The sequence below is a fragment of the Alligator mississippiensis genome, chromosome 1 (genome assembly GCF_030867095.1).
Source record: "Alligator mississippiensis isolate rAllMis1 chromosome 1, rAllMis1, whole genome shotgun sequence".
Classification (NCBI taxonomy): domain Eukaryota; kingdom Metazoa; phylum Chordata; order Crocodylia; family Alligatoridae; genus Alligator; species Alligator mississippiensis.
The window spans coordinates 176,530,609-176,557,267 of NC_081824.1; the positions used below are offsets into that span (position 1 = coordinate 176,530,609).

Sequence of the window (26,659 nt, forward strand, 5' to 3'; positions counted from 1 at the left end):
GGGGTCAAGCTAGGTATTCAGGCTAACTGCTTCCCTTTGGGGTTTCCAGTCTACCCTGGCCTTGATTTCAAGCCACTTGGGTTATCGCTAACTATGGGTTAGGACTCAAGACACAGGGTTGCCCAGGAGGGCTTATTAAGGGATTGTGGTGCCTTTCACTGCAGCTTGAAATAAGCTGTGCAGTAGTAACTTGGGGTCACTGACATCTGATGGCTGCCCTGAGGCCTACTGGCCATGGATTAGCAACCTCAGTTAAGTTCATTGTAAACTAAAACCATCACCAAAGTTATTATAATCAGCCTCCTTGTTGGCAGTCTTAGCACTGGGCCCAAGAACTGGACGATGGAGGCTGAGCTTCCTGCCTTGCCTCTAGGGGTTATCCGTCCAGGGATGAGGCATGCTGGCAGTAGGGCAGGGCAGAGGAAGTTTGCATTGCCACTCCGCATGCTGACTCTCCCTTACGTGTATGGCCTGCTTGCCAGCCTCCATGGCAAAGGCTCCCAAGGACAGGTGCAGACAACATGACTGCAAAGCTGATGGCTGATACTTTTTCACCATCCCAACCAAGAGTGAAAGGGCTTGGCTATTTATCACAATTCAAGAACCATGGCAGGATCTTGATGGTGTCATTTCCAGACTGCAAAGCCAAGATTCCAGCTGAAGAACTGACATCTGGCTATTTGCTTAAAAAGCTAAATACCATATATTCACACAGGGCTAGATGCAACACAGCAACATCCTATTAAACAACAGTCATATATAGATATATACCAGTGATAAGAGAATTTCTGATCACTAAAGGAGGGGAAGGGACACCTTGAACAGGAAGCCACTTTACCTATATATCCTCCGCCTCCTCCACCTGAGGAGCACCCCCCTCCACCCCCTCCGAAACCCCCTCTTGTCTCCCACCCCCACTTCTTCGTGGCCTGGGGGCAGGATCTTCCTCCAGTAGCACCTTCCAGCAAGGACTTTCCTGACCACAGGAAGGAAGTGTTATCATTCCAGCCACCTCCACCACCTGCAGTTAAGAGGAAAGAAAACAACCCAGCTATGTTTCTGTTACATCTGGAAAACATATACATCAGCAGAGTGAATACTCATTCAAAATCCCTCAGCAGCAGGTAGACCATCATATAATGCCATTAAAGCTGGAGATGAGAATCAGGATTCCTGGGTTCTATTCAAAGTTCTGCCACTAATGTGCTGCCTGACTTTTTACCACAGGGGCTCTCTGCCTCTTTTCACTTGTCTGCGAAGAGAATAACATGGTAACAAAACCAGGACATAAAATAAGTATTTTCTATGAAAAATGTTGGGATTTTTTTTAGACCATTTCCTGCTTTTCAAGAGAAACTAGACACCAAGCTTTTTTGGTTTTTGAAAGGGAATTTAATTTAATTTTTTTTTCATAAAACCAGAACATTTTTTAAAGAAATGATGTTTTTTCCATGACAAAGATCATTTTTCTTCAAAAAAAAGTTTTGGCTGATAGTGCTTAGCCAGCTCACAGTGCAACGTGTTGTTGCCCTCCATTGGATGTTCAGCTCTGGTTGGCAGATGGGTGACATTTAACGGAGAATACATATGCACTGCACAGTTCATGTGGCTCAGACGCCAAAGGCAGTATAGCACTGATCTCTATGAGGGCCAATTTACCATGCTTCTTGGTCAGAGATAGACTGGGTAGCCCTAAACTGCGCTGGTTTGGGCGGATGTGCCCACACAATCATCTTTATCTGGAGCGGAGGGACTAGGGCTTTGGAAGATTTAATCTGAATCATTTTTGCTGCAAAAAGACTTTGAAATATCTCAGCCTTGTCCTGATGTGGAAATCACCCACATTTTTTGTCCTACGGGAAAACTGCTTACCATAAAGTTCTACAGACAATTCATGCAACAATGCCTTGACCCTCATGGAAGGGCTTGTTCGGTCTTTGGTGTCTTTGGGGTGGGTACATTAAGCTGATGCCTGCCTCAGACAGGGGAAGGCTGTTAAGCAGCTATGCTAGAGGACTGCCAGCACAATTTTCATGAAGTGTCCACTAGAAATTTCATCCCTATGGTGGCTGTAGCTTGGGAGAATCTCACATTTGCCTGGCAAGCATTTTCTGAACAAAGTAAACCTTCCTTACCTGCAGCTCCTGAATTTCCATTCAGACCTGGAACTGAAGAATCATTCTCCAGCCTTTCTGGATGAAACGTGTCTGTTTTGGCCCTGTAAGCCCTGCCACCACCTCCTGCCGCAATTAGCAAGGGAACTGGCTCTCCATTCTCCATCTTAATTGAGAAATGAAGCTGGGGTTTAGGCTGTCAGACATGCAAATAAAAGTTCATCCCACAGGCTAGTTACTGCAAGCCCCCAGGACTGCTCAGCAGTCCAAATTACCATTGCATTATTTATGTATCTGCCTCCTAAAGATTAATGAATGCCCTAGTCCCACTACGTACTGTAATGGAAAACAGCAGACTCAACTGCTTTATGTATTGTACACCCCAGTGCTGATGGCTCTTGTAAAGCATGTAATGTTTTTTTATGATGGAGTGCATTGCTCTATGGTGTGCTGCTCTGTGCAGTAGAGCACAGTGGTGCCAGCAGTCACATATACCATACTGGGCATGCTTGATTGTGCAGATTTACTGTTACATGATGCACGCTGATTTGAAGCATACTGAGAACACCAGAAGCTGTGGTTTCAAATGCATGTTGATAGACTTAGCCAGGCTTTATCACAATATGAGCAACCTGTGATACAGCTCACTGGATTTTAGATACAGGCTGTGCCTACAGCAGACAGAAAAAGTTGATCCCAAATGTTCCACCACAGAATTCAAAGACTACAGCCAGGGTTCTATATAGTCTGCAATTCCACAGCTGCATAAACTGCTGTGGAGTTTGCGCCTGTGGCAGGAATAAGACTCCAAAATTGTGGCTTTCATTTAAAACAAGTAGCATAAGCCCTTACAGTTATGCAGGGAACTTTTTACATGTGAGCAGTGTGAAGTGAAGTGGCCCTGTCTGTATTGGAAGACAGTCTTAGCAAAGCTCTAAGAAGTGTGAACAGCCTCTCATTTCAGTGAGGGGAGCAATTTCTCTCTGAATGCACAGCCATGCACTGTATATATAAGTTTGATCAAAGTTCACTTTAAGGCTCCATTACAGCCTCCAGATGGGAACAGGAATCAGGCCAACAGCACTTTTGTTGTTCCAAGGTGGGATGGAAGGGACTCTTAATAAACAGTGGAGTGCTTTCATAGTGAAGGCTGTAGCAGCATGCACTACATTTATAGAATAACGTATAATGACTGTGCTCCCATACCTTAAATATGTAAGTTGCTCCTCCACCTCCTCCACCTCCTCCAGCCCATTCACTGACACTTTTGTTCACCCGAATCTCTTCTTCAATCACATTATTTTCTCCAATGCAGACTTTCTGTATAACGTGGTTCGTCTGCAGACAGAAGAGCAAATCCAAGTTCAGATTAGGGGGATGGACAAACATACTTTTTACCTAATTCAAAGGGGGATGGGGAGCTGCCAACTGGGAGTAGGAATCAGCTGTTACGATGCAACACTTACCTGTGCACGGTCCTGTAGATAAACATATGAGCGAAATCACCCTAACTTTATCCCTAAATGAAAGGGGTTAAAGTCTTCCTAGGTATCCCTACAGAATCATGCAAATGTAACATCTACCTTGTATCAGTGGATGCGGAAACCTTCCATATCCACCTGTACCTCAGGAGTCTCCATGCTGTTGTACGCACTAAACTAAGCTCATCAGCTACAAAAGCCTCACATTGCTTTCTCCTCAATATTTGCATATGAATTATCCAATCCAGCTTCCAGCAAAATTAATATGAACCAAAAATGACAAAACTATTGGAGGAGAATCCTACCCTTGGCTCTGCTATTGCTATTGGCCAAAGTCATTTGCTTCTTTTTTAACTGAATAATTCTGAAGTGAATTCAGTCAATTTAAAAAAGTGCCCAGCAGACAGCAGACAGCTGCAGGATCTGATATCCTGTATTTAGCCACAGATGAGAGAGGAGCCACCCCATGCCAGCCTTCTTAGCTTTCACCTAGTGTTTCTGGCCCATAGATCTCAGTGGGCTTTACAACAGAAGATACCGCCTGCATTGTACAAATGGAGAAATGGAGACATTTATGGCTGATGTGACTTACAGTGGCAGAGCCAGGAATAAAACCCAAGTTTCCATGTCCAGCGTCCTATTCAGTAGACCATGCTGCTTGTGTGCTTCACTCCTGACTAGAGTATGGCTAGTCCTGGTCTAGTTCATATTCCTGATAGAGTATGTCTATGCTGCATACAAAGACGTGACTGCAGCTCATGTAAACCTAGCTAAGCTAGCTTTAAACCAGCTAGCTCAGGAGCAGTAGCAATGCAGCCATGGGAACACAGCATGGGTTAACCACATCCACAGTTGTCTACTATCCTGAGCAGGTTTTGCAGTCCACATTAAACTCTGTGCTACCACAGCTTGTGTGCTAGAAGAAGTAGGGTAGGCCACTGCCACAGGCAACACGGCAGCCTGTGCTGCCCCATGCACCAGCGATACCCACGACACAGAGCTGCCCTGTTACACCTCTGGCTGGCAGCACCCAGTGTAGCCTGGTCAGGTGCATCTGCAGGGTAGGCAATAGCCTCAGAGTGACAAAGCTTTCATGTCTCATGAAATGTTTGTTCCCTGCCCCCCAGCCCCACCCCACTACTGGTCAGTGCCAAATGCAGAGATGGATCCCCATCTACCATGAGAAAATCCACTAGGGAATCCTCTGAGTCCTGTAACTCATTTCAAACAGACAAATGGATAGTTTCGACTACCGTCCCAATAAACTGATCCTGAGCCAATGACCTGAAAGCAACAAAGCAGTAGTTGGGTGACTACTCATGCAAGCTGTTCACTTTGCTCTTATCTCATTGTCTGACTGAAGTCAATCAGAGCAGCTCAAGTGTTCCAGGGGAGCAGGGTTTAGCTCTGGGTATTTCATTTGGTGCCAATCTGGCCTCTAGCTCATGCTAATTTCATCTGGATGCCCCTTATGTCACTCTCAGTCTCTCTCATTATTTATACTTGGAAGTATCCGTGATTATTATCTGGCAAAGTACAACCCTCCCTCTGTTTCTTCCCCTTCTTCACACACAAGTGTTTTGCTGTGGGAGAAGACCTTGATGTAAACCCCTTCCCAAATTAGAACTGAAGTGTTTTGTTGTTCATAAAATGGACCCTAGAAGTTGCCAACTGTGGACCACCAGGAAAGGACTTGATTTAGAGTTTGGGAGGGAATGATTAATAAAATGATGAAGTTCAATGACCCAGAGAAACCACTAGATTAACAACTGGATTAAAAAAAAAAACAACCCAAACCTTCATGGCAAAGACATAACTGATTACAATCCAATCAAGTAAAAGTCCCTTCCACAAGTCAATGCAATCTCTTTGCCTCAATGAAAGTATTACATTAGCACTCAATAAATTCTCACTAAGATTACCATGACCTGTAATTTAATGAGTCCATATATTATATTGAGCTGGAATGTCTTGATCATAGATGCTAAACGAAAATCTGAGTTAGGACATTTCTCACTCCAAAGGGACTTCATATTAACTGTGTATCGGTGTGTGGGGATTACTCCAATTTTATTATTTTCTCCAATGTTTGGCTCTGAAAAGTCCTCTTTTATTGTCTACACTTTCCTACATTTCCCTGCTTAAGGCAGTAAGGCCTTTTTCTTGCACACTGACTGTGGAACAAGTGACACAGTTAAGAAATCTACGGAATGCTAATGTCTGGTATAAGCCCCACAGTAAAATTTCCTGAGTTACTTTGCCTCCTTAAGGGGCTATCACTGAAAGAAAAGAATATAAAAAATTATATTAGCTACAGCAGCTATTAATAGTGATTATGGAGGTGAGGCCTGTCTTGTAAGCACTTTGTAGTAACGCTTAACAACAGGGAATCTGGATTGATTCAGCAGTAGTTCACTTAACCTCTTCCACACGTGCACAAAGCATAAGGAAATGGGTTTTGTGTGGCAATCAGCATAGGCTTTCAGGGACTTGCATCAAAGATGAGGATCAGGGTGGGGTGAAATGGGGAGAGGGAAACTTCTGTGAGGTCAGAGAGTTTTCCCCCCAAGTTGTTATGCTGGAGAAAGGATGGAGAAGTTGCCCTCCCCTTTCTGCAGAATATCAGAGCTTCTCTGAGAAACTGCACATCCAATGAGATCTGTCACCTTTATTTGTACTGACTGCTTGGTGTCCCCTGTCAGGACTCCTCCTTTGATGGTAAGCCCCTACCACTAATACTGTGCCTATTGTTTGAACCACCAAAGCCAAATTCCCTAAAGTAAAATTACATTAATATGTAAAGATTTCAGTGTCAGAAAAAATTCAAGGAGAAACGAAGGTGGCATCACTTACACTGGGGCAGGCATCTTCTCCTTGCTGTCCTACCAAGATGTACAGGGCATCATCTTTTTGCAGGTCAAAAATCCCCAGCACAGACACACCGTGGGATCTCATCATGGTATTCTTTCCTCCTTTCCCACCAGCTGCTCCATAGCCTGAGATGCTGCAGTGGAAAGAAAGCAAAAGCCTAACACCACCTTGCTTCAAATGGGTGAAAAAGCAAGTAGCTTCTGAAATTTGGCAGAAGAACTACAGGAACTACGAGTAGAAAAGATCTGGTCCTTTCCCTTGCCTACACATGCAATGACAGAGTTTGCTATTATGAATGTCAGCCAGCTATTATTATCCGTATTGTGATAGCACCCAGCTGGGGATCAGGGATGCATTGTAAGTTTTACAGGAATGAATAACAAAAGATGTTATGCTGGGAGTTTAGCTACTTCCAAAGTCTCCTTTGGAAAATAGGATTGATAACTCTAAAGTCCTTTGCTTTGGCATGGAACAGATGCAGCCAGAGTAGGATAGGAACAGTTCAGTTTATCTCCAGGGTGAAAAGAACTGATGGGCAGCTGAGAGAGTTTCTGCCTCCAGGCCCTAGACTATATACCCTCTGAGATCTTGAGAGACAGACAGATAAAAAAATGGAAGAGCAGAGGAACAGGGGCCAAAGACCACTGTTTTCATGAGATTGTCTAGCAGGAGTCTTGAGGAAGCTGATAATGAAATGGTGGCAGATGTCAGGGGCTGCAGGGAAGGCCATACCAGCAGCACCAAGATATGTAAAAAGGCAAGAGGAGCATAGGATAGTGGAGAGATACGGTACTAGCTGAAGGAAGTCCATAGGTGGTTTTAAAACAAGAAAGGCAAAGCCCTCTGATTTTCACTTGGCGTGGAACCCACATCCACACAATGCAGCTCCCTGTTTCTGGCTGGACCCTGCAGGAAAGTTGGTGAGCCTGCAGCCTCAGTGAAGGTGGCAGCAGTTTTCCGCTCAAGCAGCAGAGGCTCACGCCTTCAGAATCAGAAGTCCCAGGTGTGCTTCCCCTGGTTACCACCCACGCAAAGTTTTAGTGTTTCAATTCTATCCCTTGGGGCTGCCTCCTTTTATGCTAAGAAATAATGAGGACCTCCACAGTAGCTGAATATCAGATTAAGCCACGCTTCTCTATGGGAGACAGGTATGAATTATAATCCCCTGTTTACCAGTGGCAAAACTGGGACACAGAGAACCCAGTTTAGATGTGGTGTGAGTGAGAGAGCCTCTACTGACTGCAGTAATATTAAAGCAATTTACCGCAAGGCCGAATTTCAACCCAACACATTTACATGACTTGCTCACGGAGGCAGAGGAAAACAAGCTGGAAAGTCTCGTTCCTGGCACTGACAACTAAGCCAGCCCTTCCTCTATGTACTTCATTTGGGAAGGAGAATTGGCTTCCTTTAATCCCCGTTCCTCCAAGTTTGTGCCTGCGCTTGGCTTAGCACAGCACTGCATGTAAACAGGTTATGAATGATGCTGAACTGCAGCGCACTCGTCGCAGCAGTATCCTGCAGTAGGACTGCTCCCTAAAAGAGCATCTTATTCTGCCTGGGTTCTCATTTTAATGACTAGGGCGTATGCTGGGCTTTGTGGTAGTTTGTATGGAGATGTGACAATGCCAACATGATCATGGTGCACTGTCTCATAAATCATGTTATGTCTCTGGAATGTGATATACATGTCTGTCTTCATAACTAAACCAATCATTCCTCTGTAAGGTTGCAATAGAACTAGACTGAAATGGATAGATACAGTATAGGGACCCTCAAACAGCTGCTGCATGAACTAGGAGCTAATATAGACCCAATTTGCTGTTGCATGCTGTAACAGCTCATGAGAGACACTATCAAGCAAGGCAAGCTGGCAGGGCTAACTGGCTGCAATTAGAAGTTGTATTTTTCAACATTCAGTAGATTTTGCACATAAGGGATAAAATCAGTGAGTGCAAGAGATCCCATTTTTGGTTCATTCGCAAGCTACAGGTGAATGCAAGTGGTATACATAGTGTCCGGGTCACACCCCATTCATCGAAGGAGCTTGCTGCTACTAAAGCACGTAGGTAATTTATTCTTTAATTTATAGCAAGGATCTGCGCACCCATTCAGAGAAATCTATATTACAGGGTTGAATCCTACTAGACAGGCACAGAGTAGAGTGGAGTAGAGTAGACTCACATTCCCTTCCCTTCTTTCAATTTGTTTCTCTCTCATTATCATATCACGATTTGTAGTCATTGAAGAGGAAAGGTTCCTTGGGGGTTGGGATTAGGGCAGAATTTTGGCTCAGGAAAGTGGGGACAGAGAAGTCGTTTTACTTTTTGAAATGCTCTTGACTCCACACTGTAGATGCACACATACTTGACAACTGCCGGGGTAAGTAGCCTTTGGGTCAGAGAAATGCCCCTGAACTTCCACCCGGATACGGCCAAGTTAGAAACATCTAAAAACCATCAGGCTGGAGGAAGTTACAATTTTGTTGGAGGCAGATCATGGGGAGAGAGGGGGCTCTCACCTGTAAGTGTTGGTGGCTGGCACTCTCCAGATCTGGACTCCCTGGAGAATCCCTTCAGCCCCCACAATCACACTGAGGTTGGAGTTCCTGTATGCATTGTTGCACTGGCTCTGAGTGGGTCCGTAGGGTCCGCTGGCACCACACGTCGTGAACAACCAATGATCTGAAACGAGATCATGATCATTCTCTAAAGATGTGAGGGTCCCAATGTTTTCTTCGCTTTCTCCTCATGGAACTGGGGCCAAGAAGAGAATTTGCATGCTATGGTGCTAAGACACAATGGTCAACTTCCCACAACCCTCCTCATCATCCTGGACATCACAGCAATAGCACAGACATAGTTATTTTTCATCTGCAGCTCTCCAAAACCTTCAGCAATTTGAGTCCTGGTTCTCTTTTACTGAGGCACCAGAGGGAGACAATCAACTTACTTAAGGTCACACAACAGGTCGATACCACAAGGAGAGCGAGAGAGATAGAGAGAGAGAACCCTGCTCTCTTGGGTCCCAAACTAATGTTTTCCCCGCCGTGATTAACGTGTGCTCCACTAATGAGCAATTTACCATTCTTCTGTGTTACTAGCAATCATTGAAAAATAGCAAAGACGAGTTTAGATGTTTATTTTAAACAGTGGCATAATTAGGGAGGAGTGATTGAGTTAGGTGCCCCAGATGCTGACTTGTGGGGAGGGAGTGGAGGGAAGGACAGAATAAATGATCAGAGGGCAAGAGAACAGGCCTTATGAAGAGAGGCTGAGAGCCATGGGACTCTTCAGCCTGGAAAAGCACAGGCTCAGGGGGGACCTGGTAGCAGCCTATAAGTACGTCAGGGGTGTGCATCAGGAACTGGGGAAACGCCTGTTCACCAGAGCGCCCAAGGGATGACAAGGCCCAACTGTCACACACTCCTCCAAGACCGTTTTAGGCTGGACACAAGGAAAAATTTCTTTACTGTTCAAGTCCCCAAGGCCTGGAACAGACTACCCAAAGAAGTGGTGAAAGCACCTACTCTGGACTCTTTTAAGAAACATTTGGACGCTTATCTTGCTGGGATCCTTTGACCCCAGCTGACTTCCTGCCCTTGGGGAGGGGACTGGACTCAGTCTTCCAAGGTCCCTTCCAGCCCTAATGTCTATGAAATCTATGACATTTATAAATGGCTGTCTCTGTAGCTGCGTGATTATGTCAACAGCAACAGCAGCAACTGGAAGTCACTGCTGCCCTGCCCTGTGTGTGGCAGCTGCCTTGGATGGCCACCTGTCTCATTATGCCTCTGATTTGAAAAGAACATATGTAGCACCATCACAATGATTAGCATATAAAGGACAACGCTAGATAGTTTTGGATAACTGAGGGGGTTTTCCATGTAATCAGTGCCTAAGAGGCTGTGGCTCAGTGTGCATAGATTTGTAGATCTGTATAGCAGAACCTTGCTAATTTTTGCTTTGGTATTCTGCACATCAAACTACAGCCCCTTCTTACTTTCTGCAAAGAGTCACCATCAGAGACAAGAGTCATACAGCTTCATAACAGGATCAATGCTTTTGCAAAATAAGCTACGGAACATTTGCTGGCATACTATAAAGGACCGCATGCAAGAAAAAGAATGTTATTACTGGCAAATACATGGCCAAACTCCATTTCTGCTGCATGCAGTCTTCATTTCTGTATTGTGTATATTTATTTTCATCTGAATTCACAAAAGCTACCATGTGCCATTAGCAGTCATTATTAAAAACATGACAGATTTAAAATATTTTCTTATGAAAAGCAGTAACTGGTTGATGCAAGTGCCTCAGTTTTCCTCTATTTGGGATAACAATCATCATCAGAGGCATAGTGGGGTATGTCAGCACCCTAGGAGTGGGGGGAAGGAGGTGCTGTGCTGAGTGCTGGGGAGTGGTTGCAGGGCAGAATCTTACCTGCCATGGCCCAGGCTTCCTGCATTTTGGTTGCTGCCATGGCACTGGCCCGGGCTGCTGCAGATGCAGGTGGGCTCCTACACATCTGCTGTAGCAACTCTGTGGCACGGGCTGTCCAGAGGGCCTCTGTTCTGGTGCTCCCTCTAAATCAGTGTCCTGGACTGGTACCCATTCTATGGAAAGACTAAATTCCCTAACATCCATAAAATGATGAGATCTTCAAATAAAACAGGGCAAAAATGACTATTTATTTGGAATATCTCTTTGGGGTTTGATAAGGAAGGGATCATGATACAGTGTGAAAGGTCTCTCTATTAATATAACCCTTGTCAGTGTAAGCATCTGAGCACCTCACACTTCACAGACTTTCTCCTTAGGACATCTGTTTGGGGGCAGGTGAGGTTATCTCTGGTGTGCAAATGAGAAACTGGGTCACAGGATAGAGAAGTGATTTTCAACCAAGGTGCCAGGGCACCCAGGGGTGCCTCAAGATCTTTTGAAGGGTGAAACAAGGTGTAAAGAAATAAACCTGGAGTGAGGAGATGAGTAGAGGCTCAGGCCCTTCCCTGCCTGCAGTGCTCAGTCCCTCTGCAAGGAGGCACACGTTATAATAAGGTGGTTACTTTTTAGAATGGGGAACTGCCCAATTCACAAAAGTTATGGAGAAATGCCTAGAGACTAAAAAGTTTAAAAGCCACTGGGATTACCCAATAAGGGATTACCCAGTGTTTCACAGGAAGTCTGTGAACAAACGAAGAACTGGACTTGGGTTCCTGGGGCTCCAATGCTCTGTCCACCAGACTACCCTTTCTCTAATTAACCAATGGAGCCTGCTCCAAAACCAGCTGCATCCAATGGGAGTTTCGCATTGTTTTTATTGGGTGTTCGATCAGGGCCCTCAAGAAATAAACTATCCTGTTTCCTGGTGATTGACATAATAATTTGGAGTCTGACACCTGGAAAAAAACACCCCAAACCCTTCCTCTTTAAGAAAGCCCTTCCGCTATAAGCAATACTGACAATATGAGTTGCTCTTTCTATTTGCAAAGCTACACCAACACTTCCTCTCAAAAAGCTGTTACTTCAAGCAGAGATTTGACCCTGAAGAAGTGTCAGAGTCGATGAATTCCACGAGGCACTTCACTTGTTATTGAATTTACACAGAAGGTGCTTCGTTGCTGCAGGGATGAAGGGCAGTATAAAATTCTAAGATGGCCAGAGAGATGGCTATGAAACCCTCCCCACAAAGCCATAAAAAAAGCAACAAGAACCATCCAAAAATTTGGACCGGGGGAGGGATAAATATGTGTAGACAGACTGTTCGTTAGCTTCTGTACAATGCTTCAATGCTTCTGATCCTTTAAATACTGATGCTCTTACATCAGAACTATGTTGTGTTCATTAGCTTCATTGCATAAACAAAAAACAGAGAAAAAATAAAACATACGCTAAATAAAATGCTGAGACCCTGTCAGCTGTCAGAGTGACTTAACATTGTAATTTCCCAAAGGGCTAAGCCAGCTGCATAAAAGCATATGTTTAGTAAAACAGGCAGGTGGATGTCTCGGTTTGGAATAATAAGAAACTGTTCTGAAGTCTCTGATGAAAAATCAAATGTGCTCCTGCAGGTAGGAGCAAGTAACCAGCAGAAGAGCTAAAAACTAGAGCAAGGGAGAATTAAAATGGGAAGGTCGAAGGCAATGAAACAATGTCATTTGAGAGAGAGGAAGTCTATAAAATCAAGACGGTTGCGGATAAAGCAAATATGGAACTGTTATTCACCAAGTCCCAGAATACAGAATTAATGGGCACCTACTGAAAGTGACTGGAGACAGGTTTAAAACTAAAAAGGGGAAATCCTTTTTTACATGCTATGTAGGTAACTTGTGGAATGCTGCTACAGGAGGTCATCGAGGCAGCTAGCATAACTGGGTCCAAAAGGGATTAGATAAATTCTTGGAGGACAGGTCCACTAGGAGCTTTTAAACAGAACTATCAGGGATGTATCTTCTGCCATTCTTAAAACAATGAAGGCTGATGTCAGAGGGGGAGTATCAGAGGATGGATCATTTCAGACATACCTCATTCACCTACTTTCCTTCCAAAGCAACTACTACTTGCCATTGTTGGAGGCAGGATATAGGGATAGAAGGACCTTCTGTCTCACCCAGTATGACATTTCCTATGTTCTTATGTGGAGGAATATAGGCATGTTTTAAACTTCCACTAACCAACCTGGTTAGTCAAGAATATCCACCTGACATTAATTCAACTCCTAAATTAGCTAGTTATAGACCATGGCAAAATATACAAGCAACAAGTAATATGGCTACATGTGGGATTCACTGCTCCTACTTCCATTGAAGTCCACAAAAGTTAGACATGCTCTGTGTGGAATCAGGCATTCATCCAAAACACTTACTTAAAGCAATCTGTTACCTTGAAAGACGCACATTGTGGGCCAAATTCCAGTTGCTTTTATACCAGAGAAAAGCTGCAGTAAAATTCCATTGACTTTGGTGGGATTTTCTTTGCCTTTACACTAGTACAATTGACATCTGATTAGGACCTACACCATTCCCACTGTATCTATGACCTGGCAATCGTTACCCAGTGCTAGGACTGACTTATCAGATTTCAGGTTGCAAATTTCCTCCTGTACTGCAAACTGACCTCAGTGTCTAGTAGTTAGGGGCCTAGTTAACTTATAGCAAGACAAAGCCATCTTTGTAGCTTTGTCTTGGGGTGAAAAGCCCATTTCGTGGGCATTTTGCAGTAGCCCTGCCCCTTAGCACTGATTGGTGGAAAAGCCTTGGTGCGGGAAAGGGAGAAGGATGAGGAGGCAGCCTCCACTTGACTGCTGGCTACCTTTTGTTTGGTCCCTCCTCTCAGTGCTGACTGACGAAGAGATCCTGGAGGGGGAGGAGGGAGAAGGGGCAGCTGCTAGCTTGTCTGCTGCCCCCTTTCTGCCACCCTGTCAGCTGGCGCCTTCCCCTCAGCCCACCTGGGAAGGAAAGACTTGATAAAAACTTATTTTTATTAGGTTTATTTTTCACAGATTTTATGGGCAACCCAGGATTTTGTGGTTTCCATGAAATCCACAAAACCATGATTTAGGTAGGTCCCTACTAATAGTTGTATGAGCTTATGTGAACTCAAGTAATTTGTGACATTCCCCTTTCCTTTGTCTCAGTGCTTTCAGGTACTTCCTTTTGTACCTTTCAATTAAACTGTCCTTCTTGTTTACCCTGCTGGATGTGTCATTCAGGCCTGCAATTGGAAAATATCACCAGGTGTTGTCACCTCGTTTTTCCAAGAGCTAGAACTCATACAAGATTCAATAGTTTTACAGTGAATTTAAACCTCTTGAGGTGATATTTCTTTTTACAAAGAAAATTGCATTTTGGAGAGAAGAGGCTGAAGATCATTCAAATGCTATAAAACAAAATAGTAGGTAGGGGGAAATGTGCAAGCATGCACACACAACATAATCTGTGAAATCTAGTCACAGGAACACAAGAGAGTGTCACCCTTTTTGAAAGCTACCCTGTCTGAATGGGTAAAAATAAAAGTGGTGGTAGGGGAGAGGCAGAGACTGGCAGAAACACAGAGATAAAACCCAGTCAAACCAAATGGTACAATTCCTTTAAGACAGTGTAAGAAATTTGTGTGTGTCAAGGCTGTCCAACTATTAAGCAGATGGGGACTGCACACCCTATGGACTGCACTATTGGGGACTGCATGCCCCATGGGCTGTGTCAGTGGGAGTCACAGGCCCATGGACCACAAACCACATGGGACCCCCCCTTCCTGTTGCATCAATGCTTGCTCCTCCCCCCCTTTAGTGAATGCATGTGCAGGCTCCCCACATCCCATTGCTGTACTACATGGCCCCAGCCCCACCCTGAATGCCTGTACCTTTCTGCCTTACACCACCTTCCAGCCCTTAACATCTATGAATCTATGAATCCTTGGGGTGGATGCAGAGCATGGAAGCCAGAAGAGGGAGGGGAATCCTGGAGACTCTGGCTGCTGTTGCTGCTGAAGAGATAGGGGGAGTTGCAGATGGCTGGAAACTGAGGGGCCACAACATAACCCGCTGTGGGCCATATGTGGTCTGTGGGTCACCAGTTGGACATCCCTATTCTATGTGAACTTATAAATGATGCCTGCTCTATATTGCAATGTAGTACCCTACCTCTTGCACTGGGGTGGGGTAGGAAAGTGGCAGACATTAAGGAGCATCATCAATTGAACAAGCTGGTCCAGGCACAACAATGAAATGGCTACAGTTTTCTCCACTTGTCTGAAAGGAGGGGGCTTGAAGCAGTGAAGTCTCCTCAACAGGACAGGAGAAAAGGATGGAAATGATAGAACTAACTTCTAAATCAGAGACACTTAGAATTCAGGGAAAGCAAAGCTTGGATCTCAAAACATGTCCAGGAGTAGAGATCCAGTGCTTTTGGCAGCCACTGACCAAATCCCTCACAATGCTCAAGGGTGGAGAAAAAGGCAGGGAATTATACAAAGGAGGGAGCATCTACATGAGATGCTATGGTGCAGTTGCAATGACCTACTGCACAGTAGCTCATTGCTACCATGCAGTAGCATTGCTAGGCACTAACCATGAGGTGATGATACTACGTAGTAGGAATGAGCTACTGCGCAGTAGCAATGGGGAACAAAACATGTGGCAACGGTACTGTGCAGTAACTCCAGTTACTGTGCAGTCATTTAGTACTTGCTAATGCAAGTACTAAATGGCTGTGCAGTAACAACTGTGCAGTCTGCCACACATGTAGACGTGCCTGGAATGTCATATTTTTGCCTAGACCTGTGTGTCTTTAGGAGAAACATAGACAAATTCTTCTGGAAAGAATTCAGAGGACAGTGCAAGGAAATTATGAAGTTTAAAAAACCCCCTACATGACACATGAGGAAAGGTCGAAACAATTGCATTGTGCGAAGAAGATAAGATTGAGGGGGGACGTGATAATAGTATTTGAATATGTAAAATGCTGTTACAAAGAGGATGGCAATCATTGCTTTCAATGGCCAATGAGAAGGAGGCCACTGAGAGCAGAAAAAAATCAGATTAACCATCAGCAGAGAAGATTTAGATTGGATAGCAGGAAAAAATATTCTTATGATAAGAGTAATGAAGTCCTGGAGCATGGAAGTCGTGGTATCTGCTTTCCCAGAAGAATGTAGGAGCAGGTTAGAACAGGGGTGGGAAATTATTTCGGGTGGAGGATTGCTTACCAAGTTTTGGCAAGCTGTCAAGGGCCACATGGGTAGCCCCTTGACGGGTGTTGTGCCCCCTGGCTGCCATCTTGTGACTGGAGGCTCCACCCCCTAATCCCTGAGCTTTACCACCAGAAGTCCCTTCCCTTGCCCCTGGAAGTACTCCTTTCAGCAAGGGGGTTTGCCATTTTGGAATCAGAAAAATACCAAATTATATTCTAAAAAGTGAACATCTAAAACATTCATTAGTTTGATTTCAAAAAATATTTTTGTCCTAGTTTACATGCATTTGTGTAGTGTACACAGAGGTGACTGTATATAATAGCTTAAAATGAAGTCTTACTCTTATATTTTGTGGGGGGTGGATATAGGTTTGTGGGGGGCTGTGTGGGCATGTGGGGTAGGGGGGAGGGTGTGTCTGTGGTGGGTGGATAGGTGTGGGTGGGGGTGATGGAGCATGTGGGTGTGTGTGTGGATATGTGGGGTGTGGATGGGTATGGGGTTTGTGGGGGATGTGTGTGGCAGGGCAAGGGTGACCGGGGTGTGTGAGGGGGTGTGGGTGTGGGGGTCTGAGTGTATGGCAGTGCGAAGGGGGTGTGGCTGTATGTGTATGGTGGGATGTGCATGTCAGACTCACCATACAAAAACACACACACACACACACACAGTCCCTGCCTACACCCGCACGCACACACATGTGCACACACATATGCCCCCCGGGTATTGGCGTGGCCCCGTGCTCCCACGATGCAGCCAGGAGCCACATGGTGCTGGAGCAGTGTGGAGGTAGGAAAGCAGGGAAATGGCTGGGGGTGGAGAGGGGCTGGGCTGCTTCCTCCAGCTGATGGCTCCCTCTGGGTCCTACTGCCCCTGTCTCCTGTCATCTTTGACAGGCAGCCAGGGGCAGATAAATATTAATTTTCTAAATTTTTTAGGGGCCCTGCAGGCTGGATAGAATAGCTTGGTGGGCCGGATCTGGCCCATATTATGCCTGTCCCTGGGTTAGAAGAACATTGGGCAGGAATCATCTAGGCATACTTGATCCTGGTTCAGAGTAGGAGGATGAACTAAATGACCTACACTTCTAGGATCTCAATCTTTTGAGATGTCTAAAAGAAAAAAGCAACTGGTTTAGAAATCCTACAGTGAGACCTGTCTGCCTTATGTCCTCATGCACTTTTCTTGGGGCCTGGGTAGCTGAACAATGGGGTCCCACTTCTGATAAGAGGTACAGCACCGAGTCTATAGCCATAGAGCTAGTCTGGAAGGTCAGACCCAGACCCAATGCTAGAGCCTGCTCAAACCCAGGCAGCTCAGAAGCACATAGATCGAGGGGCTGGATTCATATACAGCAGCCTGGTGACTGTCCAACAAAGTGAAGCTTAACTAAATCTATGCCTTACTGACACAATAAAACCAATGCAAATTTTAAAATCTTGTTTGATTTTGTTTTATATTGCTTTTGACTCTCCTTGTGCACTGCACTCATGTTGGCCTAGTCACATTCACTCAGTTCTCAGGTACCTGCACAACTGGAAAAGGCTTCCACAGTATCAGCTTCCTGGCGTGGAAATGGCCACACGAGGGGTTGAACATTAATTTGGCTTACAGCAGCATGTGAATATAAAGTGCAATAGCTGTTCCTAGATAATGCCATATGTGGATATTCTTAGTTTGGAATAAGAGTTCCCACACACAAAGTTGTTCCAATTTTGGGTAGACAAGCCCTGGAGGTGATAAAATAATGCTCTGTGTTCAGCTTCTGCATATGCCCAGTATGGAGTGGACGCACCATCACCAGACTCAAGTAAAGCCAAGTGCTTATGTAGTTAATTGAAAAGTATGCTCCCTCTCCTGAGAAATTCATAGATATTGCATCAGTTTCTAAAAAGCTGGAGGCCTGGGGAATGCTAGATCATGAGAATGCTGGACTATTAATCCTGATGATTCTGCCTGATTTGAGGTATGGCATGTAAACATTACCAAAGTTTGCATCTAGATTAACCTTGTATTTTCTTCTCTAAAAAGTAGTTTCCATGAAGCCCATATTAATCTAAAGCCTGTATTAAATGTAGCATTAACCTGAACTCTTAAATAACAACAACAAAACCTACTGTGGCTCTTTTAACACTGCCTAGACTACCTTGAAGGCAATCATTTCTTCTCTCTATACTATCGATTTTTCCCTGACACCAGAAATGACCGCAGCATATCACATGAGCCATTAAAAGATCATACACAAGCCCAGCTTCCACAGCTTGTTGCGTGTCACGGCAGTTAGAGTAACTTAATTTTGAGCACAACGTTGATGTCTGCAGATGACAGTAATGGCACTGAAACAAAACCCTAGAAGCAACTGGGACAAGGGTACAGCTGTTTCTATCTGCACAGAACCTACCTGCTGTCATACAGTACATGGTACCCCTTTCCTCTGCTCTGCTGTGCATGAGAGGAGCTGCATTTTTCACACATCATAACTATCCCATCAGTGGTTGCAAAATTACTTCCCCATACAAATTTTGCAGCACAACAAGTGATTCAGGGGACACAAGTTCAGACATCTTGAGCAGTCTGAACTTCCAGAAATAGCTGAGCAATTAAATTGAAATTCAAGACTCCCCACACCAGAGGCAGTCAAAAAGCACTGTTTACTTTTAAAAATGAAGATTCTCAATTCTAGGATTTTCTGTCATTCACAACAGTCTTGGATCTAATGCCAACTGGGTTCATAAACTGGAAATTTCAATTTAAAGGGAAAAAAGGAAACAGAACTGCCCTGAGAACCAGAGCTACTGCACCGCAGTGAATAATTTATACAATAACTGAATTGATGGAATTCATGTATTTGATGTAAACTTGACTGGTTGTTCATGTTGTTTCTTGACTACTCCTGCCTGCCTTCCCTGGATCCTTAAACTTCTAGGCTCTCTGGCAGCTGTCTGGTGTAATGCCAGGGCACTGGACACAGGAATTTTTTAAAAACCCTCCTTCAGATCTCCTGAAACAGAGTTTTGGGGGACTATTTTTTTCCTGGCAACATAAAAATTGTCCATGGGATGGAAATTTCAGTTCCCACACACTCTACTAGGTAAGCAGAAAACACAGTTGCCCTTCTCACAAAACCATAGATTTATCCATATTTTGGAATTCAATATAAAGCAAGTAATGGAACAAATGCTAATACTTTTAACAGAGTGCATAAGCAGTTTGTGGAACTCATTGCCACAATTTTATTGAGGCCCACAAACCACCCACACTTGCATTAGACAAAGTAAATATTTAAGACTTGTATAGGTTCAGATCATAGGCCAACCATGAACTGAGAAGAAAGAATTGCACCTATTGTCATTTATTTCCATACTTGTCCTTTAGAGGCCACTTTGCCTCATCCTCCAAAACCACTATGGATGGGCAAGTGACATACTGCCATGAACAAACAAAAGAATGAATCTGTGAATCTATTTCTTTGTGAAAATATTAAAAAATTCCATATTACGTTTGACAAAGAAAATGAAACAGATTTTAAAAGAGATTGCTAATACCAATCCTAACTAATGTTTTGCTACCAGTGACACCATAATGCATGGGAGGACAGATCTTTACCTCAGCGCATGAGAGGTTTTTAAGTACAAGCTCCCATTAATTCCAGTGGTTCTTCTATGCTGAAAGCCTCCAGGCAAAATATACTACATTAATTTATAAGAAATGTGTGTAATACTGTTAAAAGAAACTTTTCAGTTTGCTTTGCTTTCGGTTGTTTAATAGCGTCCTGGTAAGTGGTAATGCGAGAACTGTAGCCATTACCTTTTCTAGCATTAAAAGTGTCAAAGGTTAATGTGGGGGAAGAGATGTGAAAGATGGCATTAAAAAAAGCAGCATAGGGCTCCGTTCACATTTATAGGCCTCTCTATCATTAAGCATGTCTAAGTAGTGATATTAATAAAGACGTAAAAAGACCATAAGGATACTCTCTTGTGCATTATGTGGGAGTTAGCAAACCTTACTAGCAATACTGGTACCAGTACAGGAACATCTAAGCTAGGCTAAGAAGAGATCTTGGTCTCATCTGTTTATGTAGTGTCAATCCCTGTTTTGTTTGTCTACCTTTCCATCTTTTTTAAGGAGGAAGGAGAAGGCAGAGAAAGGTCTGCAAATACTTCTGAGTTGAGTGGAAATGACATTAGCAGCAGTGAGGGGTAAACTTCAAATTGCTTCACAAGTTCTTTTTGCAGAAGCATGTGAAGCTTGCATTCCTTTAGTGTTTTTCTGAATTCCTAGGAACAGGCTGTCAGATACATGACTGAATTAGAGCTACCACAAGCAAAACTTGCCACTTGCTGCTTCTGGAATCAGAAACTAACAAAGAAGTGGGAAGAAAATTAGTTAGGATTTAAAAAAAAAACTTCAGAGAAGGGATGGTTGGAGTTTCCAGTGGCTGGAGTTTAGAAAAGATGTCTCTAATTTTATTAGGATTTGTTACCTCTGGGAAAAACCAGGGACCAAGTCAGTATGGCATGGCTGGCTGGCTTGCATGACTATTCCAAATCATTCCATGAAAACCATATTGATTTCTCCAGAATTTAAGTTGTCCTTCATAAAAGAGTAGACAGCTTTAAAACACAGGTCTAAGAGCTGCGAACTTGTGTGATTTATCTCAGTTTGATGGTCAATGCTTTGAAGACTAACAATTCCCATTTAGTTGTGTTGCGTTGGGATTTGGGACTGTGGAGGGAGCCCATATACACTGCCATGAGTTTTTCACCCATGTTCACCTTCACTTTTGCTTTCCAAAGAAAAGCAAGCATGGGGACAAGATGGTGTAAAAGATTTATGCCTACAGAGACGGAGGCCAGTGCTCCACAGCTCATCCCCAAACACCTTTCATCACAGCTCATGTTACTACTCTTGTTGAGTGGAGGGCTGTTCATCCACTGAGTTAACTATGCTTAATATAGAAATACAATTCTGCAGACATCTTTATTACATTATGCCAACAGTTCAGTTAGTATAATTGCATGTGAAGAGCCAACAAATGTAATTTTCTTGTACTTAATACTTGCTCCGTGTTTCCTTTCAGCTCCTTCATCTGATTAACTAACATGACTCAGGGTTCTTCCGAGAAAGAGCCACCTAGTCCGCTAAATAGGATTTTCTCTGTTGCAAAATGAAAAAAGTCCCCCCAAACATCAGATATTGTAGAAAAGACAGAAGCTAAAGGAAGAAGACAATTCAGTCCACAGCAGAAAACTATACATTGGCATTAGCCCAGTGATGAAAATTGGTTTTCACAGTGGCTTATGGACATAAAAATCAATGTGAGACCTGGGGATGGGGGGAAATGGGGAGGGATTAACTTCTACTTGTTTGATGGCCCATTCATAGCATCTGACAAAGTAGGTTGTTGGCTACAGAAGCTCATGCCTTTCTGAACTAGTTGGTCTCTGTGGGCATCTTTACATATGCTCTGAGGTGGGACAGGGGGGTACTTTAATTAGAGTGGCTCTCAGGAGCCTCTCTAATTAAAGTGCCTGCAGTGTCTCATGTATTCAGCATCCTGCACTTTAAAATGGCAGTGGGGGTGCTTTAACTAAAGCTGGTTTGATGACCTTTAGTTAAAGCGCCCTGGCTGCCATTTTGAAGCGCAGGGATGCTGAATACACATGATGCCAAGGCTGCAAGAGTATGCTAATTAGCATGCTCCAGCAGACTCAGCTAATTATTAGCATGCATTGGAGCAGGTGTTGAACACATATAGGTTGAACACATACAGAAATAGGTGTTGAACACATATAGGTATAGGTGCCCTGTGGTTCCACCTTGCCCTACCTTCTGCTTGACTTCAGAGTAACATGGCTAACCATCTCTGTACTTGTTTAATGGTATGCTACTGGTGTCCATATATCTTGGAATTTATAATCTGTGATTTGGACTGGAGGAGACTATTCAGAAGAAGCTGTTTAACTAAAATCAGGATTTAGCCCAGTGATTCTCAACCAAGGTGTTGTGGGATGCAAACACCTTCACATGATTCACAAGATAAATCTAAAGATTTCAAATACAAATCCATGGTATTAAACATTCTGACCTCTTATCTTTCTGAGTTCTGAGAAACAAACACATTGCTCTGCTATTTTTCTGTAGTCAAAAAAAAAGAATGAGAGCTCAAAGCTGGCATTTTCTAAGTGGTGCCTTGAGCCTAAATAGGTTGAGAATCACTGGTTTAGCCATTAGACAAATCTTCTGTATAGACATTTTTATTTTGATTATAGATCAGCTAAAGTATCAATTTTCAAAATAATCCAAAATAAATCTGATTCATGCCAAAATTAGTATCCACACAGCTTTTTGCATGGGTTTAATTTAATCAGTTTTTAAACACCACCACTTACATTTCTGCAACTTCCTCTACAGACAGTTCTCTGTTAGTACCATTCATTCTTCCTACAGTTTTCCCCTTACACATTGCCAAATTCTTGTTTAAAGGCTCTCAGACAAGTGTCATGTCTCAATTAATTAAAATGAACAGCATTTATGCTGCTGTGCAACTAATCCATGTTCCAATCATCCAGTGCTTTGTCTCCCTAAATTGTCCTATTTTTGTATTTAATCTGACAACGCTGCATGGTAGGTTCAAGTCCCCCTTCTGTACAATGTCAAGTGCACAGTCCACACACAACAAATAATTATGACTATGTGAGGCAGGGTAGGGTTTGCATCATGGGCCAGCAAGGCATAGGCAAAATTGCAGGGGGAGGTATCAATGCAGACAACAGCTATGGTCTTAATGAAGTAGCTTCTGGGTCTATGACTCCTCCATCCCAGGGGGTTGAAGTGTTGATTTGCTGTGCACTGGCTTGAGAATAGGGAGGTTGATGCTGATGGTAAATACTATTTTTGCTGAAATTAGCTTCACTGACCATGCATATTATAGGCCAGAGTTACTCTGGATTTACTCTTGTGCAACTAACAGTGATGCCTTTAAGACAGAGCTTTTTTCTTTGTTTGCTAGTTTGGCTGAGAAATCAGAGGCTGAAGTTATACCAACCTGTTGTCTTGCTAGCTGCTACTGCCCCTGATTCCCATCTTGAGCACTGATGTGATGTATTTGGCAATGAGAAAAGTGGCTGCGGGGACATAAGACGGTGTCTGCACCCTGAAGCATTAACCCCCTGGCTGCTGTCTGTGCCCAGAGCAGCAGCATCTACCATATGGAGAGTCAGGGGAGGAGGAGGATGGGAGATTCCTGTCCACCCTCTCTAAGGCCTGAACCTCAATCCCCCCCCTACCTCCATTCTTGGGCTCATCTGCCTCCTTTTTTGCTCCTGCCTCTAGCTAGCATCCAGGGCTTGTGCCTCACTCCTCTACTCCTAGTTATGCTATTGAGGATCCAAATAATAGCTCATGAAATGGACCAAGTCTGACAGGATATGTATTAGGGCTGTGCAAAATTTCAGCAGCCGTTTTGTTTTGGAGGTGTTTCAGCCATTTCGGTGCCTGAAATACTGAATCCAAAATGAAACGGAAGGCTCTGAAACATTTCAGAGATTAAATGAAACCACCCAAAACATTTCGTAAATGTTTCAGGTGTTCTGGCGGTGTCCCTGGGAAGGGTCCAGCATAGCCCTGCAGCCCTCCTTTTAAAGTGCTGGGAGGCTGGGGCCGGGCAGGGGTTGGGACTGGGCAAGGCAGACATAGAGGCTTCTCCTGCGGCTCCCCCCACTGGGGCAGAGGCAGGCACAGCTGGAGGAGCTGCGGGAGAAGCCCCTATGCGTGCTGTCTGAGAGCTGACTGCTCCAGCAGTCACCCAGAGTCTGGCACCGCTCAGCCCCAGCTCCCAGACAGCACGCAGCATCCTGCCGAGCCATGCTGTACCCACGCGATGCAACAGCTGCTCTGTGCGTGGCAAGCTGGGGGGTGATCCCTGCTGGTCCCTCCCCCCCACCGCACAGGGGGGCTCTGCCATGATTGCCCAGAGGCCCTGATCACCGCTGCTGCAGCTGGCGAGTGCAGAGCTTTATAAAAACAAACAAATAGACCCCCCCCAAAAAGCCCCACACTCACCAGCTGCAGCAGCGGTGATTGGGGCCGCTGGGTGCTCATGGCAGAATCCCCCAGTGCAGTGCGTGGCAGTGGGGATTGCCCCCCCATCTGGCACCCGTGCGGTACCTACCCATTGGTTCAGGTGCAGCGTGGCTCGGCAGGGCACTATGCACTGTCTGGGAGCTGGGGATACTGGGGCTGAGCGGTGTCGGACTCCAGCTGACAGGTGGAGCTGCCCCAGCTCCCAGACAGTGTGCGATGCCCTGCTGAGCCACACTGCACCCATACCATGGAGCAGCTGCTGCGCGGGTGCTAGGTGGGGGTGAGGGGTGATCCCTGCTGCCTTTCGCTGCATGGAAGACTCTGCTTCGAGCCCTCAGAGGCCCCACTCACTGCTGCTGTAGCTGGTGAGTGCGAGGCATTTTTTTTTAAAGTGCTGGGGGCTGGGGCTGTGTGGGGGCTGGGGCTGGGTAGGGCTTCTCCTGCAGGTTCCTCTGCTGGGGCAGAGGCAGGCACATCCAGAGGAGCTGAGGGAGAACCTGCACTCGGCTGTGTCTGCATCTCCCTCGCTGATTCAAATCTCCGAATAAGTGCTGAAACTCTGAAACAGATTCAGCCGAATTGAAACAGAACAGTGATCTGAAACACCAAAATGAATCACTGTCCTCTGAAATGAAACATAGCCATTTTGTACAGCCCTAATCTGGTATGAACCTGGCTGTCCCAGAATCCATGGCCACAACAGCCAAATCACAGGTCTTAATCAATTGACTAACTCCATTAGCCAGTAGCAATATCTTTGTGATAGACTAACCTCCTAGAGCAGGGGTTAGCAACATTTTTGGGCAGAGTGCCAAAAACACTTGAAACTTCAACTTGTAAGATGTTGGCATGCCAGAGCCAAACAATGGGAGAGCCACAAGGGGCCCAATCCTTGTTATGGCAGTGCAGCCCTGGTCCCTGAGTTACCTGAGGAGTGCATGCCAAGCAAAAGCAAAGTGACATCACACCATTGAAGAGGGATGTAGACAACCCCAAGAGGGTTCAGAGGAGGGTCACTCATATGGTTAGGAGCCAGCAGGCAAAGTCCTACGAGGAGAGACTGAGGGCCCTGGATCTCTTCAGCCTCTGCAAGAGAAGGCTGAGAAGTGATCTTGTGGCCACCTACAAATCCATCAGGTGGAGGGGGGGAAGCAAGGAATAGGAGATGCTCTTTTCACCGGGCACCCCTTGGAGTAACTAGGAACAATGGCCACAAATGATGGAGAACAGATTTAGGTTAAACATCAGGAAGAACTTCTTTACGGTAAGGGTTGCCAGAATCTGGAATGGCCTTCCAAGGGAGCTGGTGTTCTCCCCTACCTTGGGGGTCTTTAAAAGGAGGCTAGACATGCACCTGGCTGGGGCTGTCTTACCCCAGCGCTCTTTCCTGTGCAGCGCAGGGGGTCAGACTTGATGATCTACTAAGGTCCCTTTGACCCAAACATCTATGAATCTATGTGTGCCAGGGGTTGCCTACCCCTGCCCTACAGGGAGATGGAATGCATGTAGTCAGTATACTACACGTGTCAGCGGGCTGTTGGCATGGATAATTTCTCACACCTTAAATTTTTTTATAATGTTTTTTACAGTGCCGCTACCATCACACCCTTGCCAACCCAATATGTTTGAGGCATTGGAAGGTTCCAGCCATTATAAGCAGGAGCCAGGTTGAAGTGGTGATTCACTGTGCACTGGCTTGAGAATGGATAGGGAGGTAGATACTGATGGTTAATATTACTTTTGCTGAAAGCAGCTTTCCTGACTGTGAACACTGTAGACTAGAGTTACTCTCAATTTACTTTTGTGTAAATGAGAGTGATGCCTTTAAGACAGAGCTTTTTTCTTTGTTGAATGGTTTGGTTCAGAGGTTTGGGGCTGAAGTTATATCATCCTGTTGTCTCACCAGCTGTAGAAACATGGATCTTTGTTTTAATATGATTTGTTAAGAAGGAAATATTACAGTCCGCGATCCATCAAGCAAGCCAAAGATCACATTAGCTGTAATTACTTTTGGCTGGGCTTATATTGATCAGTGCCCTCTTTGGGACTCCAGGGTGGTGCTGATGCTGCTGGTTCACTTTCACCATGGTAAATATGCTCTCATCAAGTTAACAGCTGTGACACGCTAAGCCCGAGGTTTCTTAAATGCATTATTGCAATGCAGGTAGTAATATGATTAAAGCTGGGTGAAATGTAAAGGTCAGAGACCTGGTTCATTGGTAGAACTCTGGGCAACAGATGCTTGCACGTTTATGCAGAGCAATGGCTCAGTGACACAAGGAACTGATGGATTCAACAACTTATTGCATCTCAGAGAACTTTTGGAATAAATTATTCCTATGGAGCCCTTAAAGGAAACTGTAGCAGCTCTCCTTTACTGCAACCTCTGGAGAGGCAGGTAGCAGTGCTGCTATCAGTCCTCCCC

The 26,659-nt window shown here is 44.7% G+C and overlaps 1 protein-coding gene across 1 annotated transcript in view; it reads right to left on the minus strand.

The window, feature by feature from the left end:
• Nucleotides 1–26,659, minus strand: part of ALK (ALK receptor tyrosine kinase) — a 96,778-nt gene that overhangs the window by 38,703 nt on the left and 31,416 nt on the right. Inside the window, exons 4-8 of the mRNA XM_059724229.1 lie at nucleotides 8,988–9,150; nucleotides 6,449–6,599; nucleotides 3,321–3,452; nucleotides 2,136–2,280; nucleotides 839–1,021 (exon numbers count right to left, since the gene is read on the minus strand). Of these exons, the coding sequence (XP_059580212.1) occupies nucleotides 839–1,021; nucleotides 2,136–2,280; nucleotides 3,321–3,452; nucleotides 6,449–6,599; nucleotides 8,988–9,150 (774 nt within the window). The remainder of the gene's footprint in view (nucleotides 1–838; nucleotides 1,022–2,135; nucleotides 2,281–3,320; nucleotides 3,453–6,448; nucleotides 6,600–8,987; nucleotides 9,151–26,659) is intronic.